Below are 12,643 nucleotides of genomic sequence, written 5' to 3' on the forward strand. Positions count from 1 at the left end.
TTACTTAATCTAATATTCTCCATGTAATTTTTTTGTAGAAAGGCAAATCTATGCAACTTTAAAATGCAAGCAAGTCATATGTTGATGCATCTGTCTTGATTCATTTGAAACAAATTAAGACCTCTAGGACAGGTTACAGAAATGTAAGCAACTGACTGATTAGTTCTCTGCTAAAGGACCACAAATATTTTGTGAACAGTGTCTCCAAAACAGAATAATCTATAAACTACAATAATTATATTAACTAAATACAAATATATCTGTGGAAGAATCTTTCCCATGTGGTTGGTTTTTTTAATCCTGTACCTAAGCAGACAACTGTGTCTATTTCAATAAGCTGTCAATTGGAAACTTATGCCCACCTATTGCTACTCCTATTGCTTATATATATATTTGTGGCATACTGTGGCTGAACTAAATATTATGTTGCAACTAGTTGTGGCAGAAATAAAGAATAAAAACATGTATAACCACCTTATGTAAACATGAAGTGTCTAATATGGTGATTCTCCACCAGGGTACTGTGGCACCCTGGGGTGCCCTGAGCTCCTTTCCAGGGTGCCATGGGTGGGTGGCCAAGCAACGTTAGCACTGTCAGGAGTGCAACATGATTAACAGGATGAACCCAGAGATTTCAAATAGGAATATATGATGTGGATAACATTTAGCCCTGATGGGGTGGTCTTGAGTTCTTTGGAAAAGAAGAATTGCTCTAGTATTTTTCTGTAGTCAAAAAATCAAGTGCAAGTTAGGAGTTGGTATTTTCAAGGGGTGCCTCAAGTCTAAAAGGTTTAAGAACCAGTGATCTAATGCATCCCAAACAAGCTAAGCACACAGACTTATTATCGCCCTCCACAGCAATCACTGGGGTAAGTCCATACGCTCATGCCTGTTTCATTGTTTCAGACTCACTGAAACAAGAAATACCATATATGCATTTCACAACTTATATTCAGATCTTTCCTCCAGTTCTCACCAAACCTGTCTTACTGCACGTAATCTCCAGATAGGGGGGAAGAGTGAAATTACTCCTCCCCCTGCCCATTTTCTGCTTTTTGTGGGTTATGGAAGAGGGAGAGAAAGCTAGTCCAGGACTTGGCAAACTAATATGATTCTAGGATCCTTCAAATACGCAAGTCTTTAAGAAGATTATACCTCAGGTCATTCTCCTTCCTTCTCCCTCAAGTTGTATTCAGTTTACATATACGCTCCTCCATTTGTTTTACATACATTTTCATAAACGTGGACCACACAAGACTTTCTTGTGTTATATATTTAATTCCTTCCCTGCCTGACAGTCAACAAGTGATCTTGGCGGTCGGCTACCTGAACACTAGAAAGTGGAACTGCTGGTCAAACAATCTCCCTGCAGCCATACAGCACACCCTCAGTGCACATGCCAAAGCCTGGAAATTAGACAGTGCATTTGGCACAGAGCATCCCTGAGTATACACCACAAACTTCTCCACAAACTAAGGCCACTCTACCCCAACTACACAGCCTCACTCTGGGTTTTGGCATGCCCTTAAACACAAAGTGTGAAATAAGAGCCCTTTCTCCTGTCAAGATAGTTCCAAAAAGGCAAATGCAACCCCTTTAACAAGAGGTAAAAGCAGTATCAATACACTGAAAATTCAATTTTAAAGAAAACAGCATTTGATTTGGTCTTGTTTGTGATAGCATTAGTAAAGCAGGAAAACATTTCTTTATTCAAAGATATTCTGTATTTCTGTTTTACTGTCTGCATTTAGGAGCAAACTGATTTTCTTCAAGTGTTCATGAACTGGAACATGCTGATCACTAGATGCATGGAAACGCTAAAATTTGATATACTGATGAAGGCTCCTACTGACCTTGAGAACTTTGGCATTCACAGATTCTTTCTCTTTGTAAAAAAATCGAACCATCTGAATAGTCAGGTAGGCAGGCAGGCGACTGATCCTGGACTAAACAAGAAAATATTAAGATGAATTATTATTTCAAATTTTTACAGAGAAAATAGCATCAAACTCGGCACCATCTTAGACTACAAGTTCTTCTCGGCAAGTGCTGGATAATCCAATGAGTTTGTACAGCACCTAGCTCAGTGAGGACCCACTCTGAAAGTTGTGGTAAAATAAAATCACTCTAAGGTTTAGCTTTTTCATTCCACTAGAGCAGGGGTCGGCAACCCCCCAGCACACATGCCAAGCATAGCACGCAAGGCCATTTTGCTCAGCATGCCACGGCCATCCCCGGCTCTGGATAGCTGCTGCCAGCGACAGAGCCCAGGCTGCTCCCAGCAGGGCTTGCAGCATCCCAGCTCTTTGCTGGGAGCAGCCCAGGCTCCCAGCTGGCAACAGCTACCCAGAGCTGGGGTCGGCTACAGCTGGGAGGCTGCAAACAGCTGCGCCAGGCTCCGGTGCCTTGGCATCAGCTCTACTGGTGCGTGCACCCACAAAGGCAGTGGGGGAGGGGCCTGAGGCAGCGCAACCCTGGTCTGCCCCGCTCCCGGCACAGAGCTGGTGACTGAGTCCCAGAGCCCAGGCACAGCTGATTGTAGCCAGCCTGGGCTCTGGGCAGCTGCAGCAAGCAGGCTACAAACAGCTGCGCTGGGATCCACAGCTCCGGCATCAGCTCCATGCTGGCAGCGACTGCGCGCAGTATCAGTGTTTTGGGCCATAAGGTTCTTGTCAACAAGATGAAGCTAACAAGATTATAAAAATAGCAAGATAATAGTACTACTCACAGATTTGATGTAGAGAGCATTTCTCTGCAGTGTTGGAGAGAGTTTGGTGATTTCCTCTTGAAGACGCTGTAAAAGATGTTAGGAATAATATATGTGGATGAATTACAATACACAGAGGCAGCACAGGAAAAGACAAAGCATCTGCATATAATAAATGTTTGGCTATTGCCCTCCATCTTCTTCCTGTTGCTATCATTTGTTCTGTTATACATGTATTTAGAACCTAGGTTCCTCAGGATAAGGACTATATCCATGTATTTGCTCAGTACCATGCATATGTACAGTATCTTGAAAACAACCAAATTTTCTTATCCTCTTTTCCTCTAGAAAATGGCATGGCTATAAGCCGGTTATACATTGTCACATTTTGGCTATAAATAATTCAAACTTGAAAATGCAAGAATTAAGTTAAAATTAATATTCTAAGTATAATTCATAGAAAAGCACAGATCAGGGCCCTCAACTAAGTAGCAAGGTTCTCATTCTTAGATGCACGTTAATAGACCAGAAGTAGCATGGCAGCCAAAGGCTAATTAGCAAGAGCTGCTTGAGGTTTGAGGTTGACCAGTCGGTACCCACCCAGGTTCTTAAATGTTCTGAACCCACCTTCAGTGTAAAAGCTCACCTAAAAATCATGAAACTTAAAACATATCAGCAAAACTACAGCATTATTAATAATGTTAAATGTAAGAATAAAGCAATACACGCATTAAAATTTGAGGTCAAATCCAAAACTAACTCCATTCCCACATTGAAACTCATGTCCATCAGCTACCAAAAATTAAACTTAAACTATAGAATATTCTAAGGAGGTAGCTCTTGCTTGGTTTTAAATCCAGATGTAAATCAACCAAATTTGTAATTTAGCACTAGTTATATAACACTGAAACAACGTTATCTGATGTCTGAAGCATAGCCTACAAACTTATAATAAGGCATTGATTGTTGAATTCAATTCTTGTTTGGTGGCTGACGACCCTTAAAGAGAAACATTTAACAAGAAAGTTCTGTTTTTCACCAGAAGTGACAAAGCAGTCAGTCAAAGTTTTCTCTGGGACTGCAGAACGCACCTAAATAGGGCCAACAAGAGGGCTGTTTAGATCTAGGAAACTTGCTTTCTGGTTCCTTTTTGATTTAACAGGAGTTCAAGCCGCTATGTGTGTGGCTACACTGATATCCACATCCTAAAAATAAAAATGCTAAAAAGACCAGAATATCTCCAAGCCCCAAACGGAAATCTCTTCTTGTTTGTACTAGCTATGAGAAAGGAATTACAGACTCCTTAGCTTCCAGACTTCTACGCAGCTATAAAACAGAATCTGGAACAGCAGTCCAGGAGACAGGCAATATCCTACCGGCACCATGCCTTTCTCTAAAGGGCCTTCTTCAAAGTACAAGAAAAGACTGCCCAAAGGCCTGGTTACTGGTGTTGCAACTTCTCTCCCCGAACTTGAGGGGAGGTCAGACTTTCTTCACATTTCTTGAGTTAGACATCTGTCTAGCAAGCCTCAGTTACCCAGCCTTGCAACACCTCCTTCCCAAGCCTTCAAGCAGACAAAAGGCTCATGTTAGCAGCATGCAATGTGACCCAATCAGACAGGAACTGGGTTGCCATTATCAACAACCAATCAGTTTGGGGAAAGAAGTCTTGCTTAAATCTACAATTTTTAAACACCACAAATGTCTGCATAATGGGCCTGTCTCACCAACCTTCCAAAAATATCAAATCCAGACAGACTGTTTTTAGAAAACTGACTTGGTATATCTCGGAGAAAAGTATTAGAGTGGTGTTCTGTCATAGTTTCATAGTTGGTAGGGTCAGAAGGGACCTAAGTAGACCCTCAAGCCCGGCCGCCTGCCATGGCAGGAAAGAGTACTGGGGTCAAACAACCCCAGCAAGGTGCTCATCTAGCTTCCTCTTAAAGACCCCCAGGGTAGGAGTCAGCACCACTTCTCTCGGAAGTCGGTTCCAGATCCTAGCTGCCCTGACAGTGAAGTAGCACCTCCTGATGTCTAGTCTGAATCTACCCTCTGGCAGCTTGTGACCGTTATTTCTAGTCACTCCTGGGAGTGCTCGGGGAAACAGGAACTCCCCCAATGCCTGCTGGTCCCCTCTGACTAGTTTGTGAATGGCCACTAGATCCCTTCTCAGCCTTCTCTTGTGGAGGCTGACAGGTTCAGGTCCCTTAGCCCCTCCGCATAGGGCCTGCCCTGCTGGCTCCTGATCACGCGAGTGGCCCTCCTCCGGACCCGCTCCAAGTAGTCCACATCCCTCCTGAAGTGCGGCACCCAGAACTCGACGCAGTACTCCAACTGCAGCCTGACCAGTGTTGCATAGATGGGGAGGATCACCTCCTTGGACCTGCTCGAGATGCATCTGCGGATGCATGACAAGGTGTGGTTGGCCTTCCTGACCGCGTCCCTGCACTGTCGGCCCATGTTCATTTTGGCATCAATAATGACCCCAAGATCCTTTTCTGCCTCTGCACTGACAAAAAGGGAGTTCCCCAGCCTGTAGGTATGCCGCTGGTTCTTCCTCCCCAGGTGCAGTACCTTGCACTTGTCAGTGTTGAAACCCATCCTGTTCTCATCCGCCCACCCCTGTAACCTGTCTAGGTCCAATTGTAGCCTATTCCTCCCTTCTAGCGTGCCCACTTCCCCCCGAATCTTAGTGTCATCTGCGAATCTGAACAGGGTGCTTTTCACTCCCTCGTCCAAGTCGCTGATGAAGATGTTGAACAGTGCAGGTCCAAGGACCAAGCCCTGTAGAACCCCACTGTCCACATCCCTCCAGGTCGAATAAACCCGTCCACCACCACTCTGGGTGCGACCCTCCAGCCAGTTAGTGACCCAATTGACTGTGTAGGTGCCACAGTCCCCTAGTTTTTTTTAATGAGAATGGGGTGAGAGACAGTGTCAAAGGCCTTCCTTCCTAAAGTCCAGAAATACTATGTCCACAGCTACACCTGCGTCTAAGGATTTTGTTACCTGGTCATAGAAGGCCACCAGGTTGGTCTGACAGGACCTGCCTCTAATGAACCCCTGTCACCAAGGTAAAAATGTCTACACACAAAAATCTTATAAAAATAGCTTGCTTTAAAAAACCAATCAAAGCCAGTCACTCAAACATTCGTTTGCAAAATTTAAAGCAATGTTAAATTTATGATCTGTTTCATCACCTGTTTCTTATTCTTCTTAAAAGAAACTGGGCTATAGTTCAAACAGCTTGTTTTCTGGAATCTACATCTAGATAGAGAAAAATTACTTTAAAAATTATTTTTAAATGGGTTTCATTTTGATGGATTTTAAAATTTACGTAAAACCTTCCTAACCATCCTCACTCATGCTCCCTGTCCCTCTCACAAATGAAGTTGAATACTTCACAAAAAGTAACAGTTTTCTTAAGTACTCCTCTGGACAAACAATGTAAGTGTAATGCCAGTGTCATAATCTGGGCCCTGAATTTACTTTTGCACATCAGGCTCAAATATCCAGGAAAGCTTAATTTCTGCAAGAACAGAATGTAAGCATATAAGCCTCAAAGTCCCACCCCCTCCAACTTCATGCATTTCACATTATAGCCTGTTTCAATTTATAAAAATGGCAACATAAGAACTTGTCTAGCAGGTACTACCAGAAAGGTGAAGCCAGATTAAAATCCACTAGTTTGACTGCTGAGGAGGCAAAGGAATTAAAAGTAACCCTTGCTTGTGGCTGTTAGTGCATACTTCATTAGCATCCTCTTACACAGTGAGAGTAGGAAAAATTCTCATACTTGGTGTGTGACTTGCTCTGTTAGCTAACTTTGATTATGACAGGGATTCTACCAGCCTGAGAAACACCCTTCTGTAAGAGGACATAAATTCAAGTAGCTGGCTTGAAAGATACAGCACCAATTACAAATGGAGCTAACTATAATTCTCTTGCTTTGCAGTACAAAGTACTTAATTCTTAGTCCTAAAGACAAGTTCAAGTATGATTTAGGCCAGGGCTGTCCAACTGGCAGAACACGGGCCATATGTAGCCCCCAAGTAATTAATCTGTGGTTCCTGGGCTCTTGGTCTTTGTGTTACTCCCTCCATTACTCTCCTGCTGCTGCCACCAGGGTTTCCGAGCTCCCTCTAGCTTGCGCTGTATGCCCCTGTCGCTAGAGGCATGGCAGTTTTGAAGGGACTTCAAGACCCTGTATAGCACAAGGATGCAGACATGGTGCAGGGCAGAAAGAGCTTGGGGGGGAGGAGGAAGGAGTGACATACTGCAGGGTCAGGGGGAGTGGGGTGGGGAGGTGTTGTATGTAGTCTCCAGCCACTGACAAGTTGAACAGACAAGAGGGCTGATGGGTAGGTAATCAGGTGTGTTATCTCTCATCTCCATATACTGCTGTTAAAAAGGATGTTATCTCTGGAGAGACAAACCCACAGTTTAAGAACTGAAACTGAGCATCACAGAGATGCTTAATGGAATCTTCTAGACTAAGCACTGAGTCCCATTGGGTAGAGTGGTTTTCTTTAATCTTTACTAATTTATAAAGAAGCTTCTGGGAACCCCATATGATTGGGCCCCTACTATAGTCCATGGGCTGTTGTGACCTATTTATAAAACTTTTCTAAAAAGGTTACATGAACATATTGTCTCAAATAGTATAAAATTGGAAGTTATAATCCCTATTCCATGATGATATCTTTGAGTTTTAACATAGCTTAAATCAAAACCACTTTTAGAGAGATTTATTTTTTTAAAGCACCTTAAAAAAATAAAAAATACGATTAAATAAAAAAATTCTGATTTAAATAAAAATCCTATTTTTTTAATTGTTGACTTTTATCCACCCCGGCTATCAGACACCAATCCTGAAAGCTAAGGACAATGATACTGTTCATTTAGAATGTAAATACAACAAGATATTAAAATACAACTCACCAATTTGAGTCCCGTAAAAAGATATTTAACTTCTTGATTGATAAAGCAGCTAAGCTGAAGCAGATTTTCTTTTCCTTTAGTTACATCCTCCTCTTCTGCTTCTGTACATTTCATGCTTCACAAAATTAAGGAAAACAATCGTGCAACAAGAGCTGAACCCCTACTTCATTTAAATGACTAAGCAGAACAAGAAATCAAGTAACATTATCTGAAGCTCTTAACTCAGAAGTACTTTTCTATGCTCCCCTTTAAAAAGGCTTTTCCCCCCTTTTTTTTCTTAACATAACTGTGGTTTTTATATCAGGTCAAAATAGTATCTGGTATACTCAATATCCCTTCTGTTACAACACATATCTGTTTTAATTCACCTGATGCCTAGAGCATAGGGTGCCTATACACATGCTCCAACACTTTCTAATTACAACGCGTCAGAACAGACTTGATTGAATTTCTTCTGCATTCTAATTAGAACACTCTAGCATTGCTACTGGCATGTGTATAAGCCCCTGCGGGTTTAAAAATGGCCACTGGGGCGCTTTAACTAAAACTCGTCGAATGAGCTTTAGTTAAAAGTGTCCCACAGCCACATTTAAACACGTGGGGACTTAATGTGATGCAGCAGTGTCTTACTTAGAGCAGATCTCCAGAAATCACTCTAATTAAAACGCTTTCCCCCACCCCGAGCACTTGTATAGGCACCCACAGTCAACAAAAAGAGCAAATTGTCACAGAGCCTTACACATGCCTTTTTTTTTTTTTTTTTTTTTTTTTAAATCAGAAGTCAGAGATTGAACTATTTGGTTGGCCTATACCCAAATTCTGACTTGGAGATTATACTCTACTGATAGAGCAGTATTGCAATATGTTCCATACAGGCTAGATGAAAAGCTTCAGGTTTCTTCAGGCCACTCTGCAGCCTGGTATGTATTTTATGAAAATATATTCTTTATCTTATTATAGTAGGAGACACAAAATGAGAGAGAAGTATTGGCTGTTCTCCAGCCCCCTACCCTGATTCTGTAACTAAATTCCCCTAGGTTCTTTCTGTAGTTGAATCAAACACTTCTTCTTTTATTATGCCTCCCAGTCACTAACTCTTTCACTTCTCTCAGCTATGCCCAATATTTATTTTTTTTTGATGGTTGGTATGTTTGGCAACAATTCCTCCACCAAACATTTCCTTTCTTTAACCCTTAACCCATTCAGCACACACTTCCATTATCACATTCTTACTCATTCTCCAAGGTATTCACCCTAAACCTTGGAACTTATTGCATCTTAATATTAATTATGCAATCTGTTCTCCTGATTACACATTCGGCTCCTCTCTATTTTGTCCCTCAGATTATAAATAAAAGCATGATATGAAAGGAAAGGTATGGTGGTCCTCTTACTCAAAAGAGAAAGAAATGAGCTTCAAAAACACCAGACACTACATTCTAGGATGTAATATGAAATATGCTTTCCTGATCTAAACAAGTACTCCATTCTAAGTATTTTGGAGATGAAAAACCAGAAGCCTGTCTGTCCATTGCCAGCACGTTCAAGACAGAGTATAATATTTCTGAGGCCAAATGTGACAATCATTTGAACTATGGACTAAAGTGCAAAAGTGGCAGTCCAGGCACTGTTCCATTGTATGCCACTCCACCTCCCTAAATAATATTTAGTATACAAAAACTCTACTTGAGAGTTGTGCAATGAATTCAGTTTCCAGTCATCTGATGGAGTTCAACTAATATATTGCTTACATCAAGGAGTGCTCAACTTCAAGGCCATGGGCCAGATATGCTCCATGAAGACACGTTATCTGGCAGCTTCCAGGGTTCCCCACAGGTCTGAAAATTTGCGGGGCTATGGCATGAAGCCACAAGGAATAATCTAATCCATGTTCAGTGTGTTGCTAAGCACATCTGCAACTCTTGATTCCTGACTCGCTCTTGAGTCATGCAATCCCCTTTAAAACAAGACATTGCTGGTTTTTCTTTAGGTTAACATTTCTTGAGGCAAATAACTTCAAATGCTCTTTTCAGGAGGAGAGTTCTTATATAGTTTCCCCCATTCCAGCTCAGCAAAACTGGCGTGATATGTTTTTATGTCCTTCTGCAATATGAGGGGCTTTTTAGACCTTCACCTACTATTCTGGATTAAGTTATTTATTCATTACCCCCTTTTAAAAGATATCCCTTGCTACTCCTGAGGTAATACATCACTTCCCTTTCAATACCTTGCCTTAATCTTTAGGATACGCTGTTTCAAATTCAACGCTGAAGAACTGATCAATTAAGCTCTTCTTTTTAGAAGCTGCTGCTGGAGCTCCTGAGTCTGTCTGCAAAACAGGTTCTGTTACACTATTTTAATTAGCACTATTTACTATTATTTTAATTAGCATACAAAAATACATAATCTTTTCCATACTGACTACAAATAAGTGCCATTTCCTTTAAAAATCTTGAATATATACTCCTTCAAAAAGAACATACCTAGTTCTTATGCAATCATAAGTGTACACTGAAATTTCATCAATTTACTCTACCTATGCAGAATGTGAAAGAATTAAAATAGACACTACCATTTAATTATTGTGAAAGTAATCTGAGCAAATTAAGTTACTCTTTCTGTTGATCAAAAAAAAAACCAGACTTGCCATTCTTTGGGTGGGTGGAAGGTATTTTGGGGAGGGAAGGGCAGGTGAAAAGTTATGAATATTTTCTAATATTTTAAATTAGAATAAAGGCTGTTTTGTAACTGACCTTTATAAAGTCCCAAGCTACACAAAGTATGCTTTTTTTAAACCTAATCTTTGGGACTTCATTTGCCTATAAGAATTAAAACTCATTATTTTAACCAAGTTGGGTTCTTTCTCTGTTACAGCATTCTTGTTGAGAGTTTTCACTGAACCCATAAATAAGGGTTTTTTCAGCAACAACTAAAGGCATAGGTGAGTAGGACCACTGAATACACTGACTCGGTCCCCTCACACCACTGTAACCTTTCACACTGGAATGTGTTTAATCACTATCAAGAGTCTTTCCATAGCAGAGGCACCCCAAAAGGCAAGGTTGAGGAATGTGGGTGATACTTCACTGAGCATTCACACCACAGGGCAACTTCAGTTATTTATCTAAGCACAGCCCCAAGAACTTGACAGTACCCAAATTTTGTGATATTAGTTCAACCATTTACTGTCATCAGCACTGAATAAAATGTACTGGAGTCATGAGCAATGTATAACCTATAGTCAGAATAAGATTACAACTACCTCCATAACAGCATCACCTTCTACTCCTTCAAGCTTTTGCTGTAGTACTCTCATCATTTGTACCCAGCATTCATTGGCATCCTATGAAGGAAACATAATAGTGAATTTTACTAGATACCACTAGTAGACAATTTGATATGCAATATCAAAAATACACATCTTTACATTATAACATGAAGTTTAGAATTTGAAAATTCATCAAGTAAAATTGTCCCCATGGCCCAAAATTACTAATTTTCTTGAGTTTGCTTTCAAAACTCCATGCAATATTGTCTAGATGCTACCAAAATAAGTAACTTTTTTTTTTAAAGCTACAAAATTTTTGGATTTCAACAGTTAAAACACAGAAGCACTTTTCTGTTCAACTGAACTCTTTAACTCTTTGCAACTGTATTTCTGTAACACAGGGAATGAATATGTAGCGCTTGAAAGCTGTAAGAAACAGAAAATTAACTGAGCAGTATTTACCTGTTGAAGGTACTGGCCTTGATCTCCTTTCTCTGCAAACTGTGGGAAAGCCATGTGTAAAAATTGCAGGAGAATGATGGGTGGGATACTGGAGGAAGTTTTATCCATAGAATCAAACAAATCTCTAAGAGCTTAAAAAGAAAGCAAGTGATTGTTTTTAGAAGTGAAAGATGAAAATTAGGGCAGACTGCTAATTAAACTAAACACCAAGATGACAGCAACATTCAAATCTGAATCTGAATATCCAAAGGTAGAACACTTGGGGGTCCAGTTGTTTAGTCAGCATCATATGTGCACCTACAAAACATACTTGCTAACATTATACAAGTAGAAAGAATGGCCCAGATTTGAAAGTTTGGAGCATGATGCCTTGCCTTTGGAGGGAACAGAAGTTGGTTCCTAGTTAAAACTGCAAAAGGAAACTTCATTAAAACAGTAAAATACATGCTTGAGGGACAGTGTTTCCACAACTCATTTATACCTAAAATTAAAAAGGTGGTCATAGAAGATCCACTTTCCCCAACTGGAAGCCACAATGTTTTGAGTGTTACCATCTGCTGACAAAACCAAAAATAAACTTGATTTTTCACAGTTTAAGTTAAGTTCTCTAGAGAATTCTTAAGCCTTCCTATCACTCAGGAAAACACGTAAATGTATACACACATGCAGGCAATTCAAAACTATTTGAAAGACAGTGGATGATGTTTATTAAGGGTATTGAGTGGCAATATGCAAACCTTTTCCCTCCCCTACTCACAGCTGAATATATTAATCTTGGTCCGAAAATCTACCCATGCTACCACACTGAGTGTAAAGTACTTTAGATATATCAGTTAATCCTCACAACAGCCCTGAGAGGTAGGCAATTTTCAGTGTTAACACCAATTCAGAGGCAGCGAGACTAAGGCATACAGCTTCTGAATATTTGTAGCTAAAATTGCTTTTACAGGCATGGACTTTATAGTCATAAAATATTGGCCAGTTTCTTCCTCTCCCTTTGATCCAACATAGCAAACACTGACTTTAAAAGAGATCACTTTAACATGACAACAATTGAAAAAAAAACAAAAAACAGCTTGGTGTCGTATAGGAGCTCCCAATCTGCCCAGCACCAGAGTTAACTAAGGATTTCCTTATTAGATCTCTCCGGTGCAGAGTTGTCACCTCAAAAAGAAATAAGGGACACAAAGTAGAGGCAGTGAGAGGGGGAGGGGCAGGTGTGGTTGTAGAGTAACCATTGAACTTACCACCCCAAAATACGATCA

The 12,643-nt window shown here is 40.6% G+C and overlaps 1 protein-coding gene across 1 annotated transcript in view; it reads right to left on the reverse strand.

Annotated features, from left to right (window-relative positions):
- Window positions 1-12,643, reverse strand: part of USP14 (ubiquitin specific peptidase 14) — a gene marked incomplete at its 5' end in the record, with an annotated part of 30,498 nt that overhangs the window by 5,578 nt on the left and 12,277 nt on the right. Inside the window, 6 exons of the mRNA XM_025209263.1 lie at window positions 1,854-1,946; window positions 2,729-2,794; window positions 7,649-7,763; window positions 9,898-9,977; window positions 10,911-10,991; window positions 11,379-11,509. Of these exons, the coding sequence (XP_025065048.1) occupies window positions 1,854-1,946; window positions 2,729-2,794; window positions 7,649-7,763; window positions 9,898-9,977; window positions 10,911-10,991; window positions 11,379-11,509 (566 nt within the window). The remainder of the gene's footprint in view (window positions 1-1,853; window positions 1,947-2,728; window positions 2,795-7,648; window positions 7,764-9,897; window positions 9,978-10,910; window positions 10,992-11,378; window positions 11,510-12,643) is intronic.

This window comes from Alligator sinensis, unplaced genomic scaffold (genome assembly GCF_000455745.1).
Source record: "Alligator sinensis unplaced genomic scaffold, ASM45574v1 scaffold677_1, whole genome shotgun sequence".
Classification (NCBI taxonomy): Eukaryota; Metazoa; Chordata; order Crocodylia; family Alligatoridae; genus Alligator; species Alligator sinensis.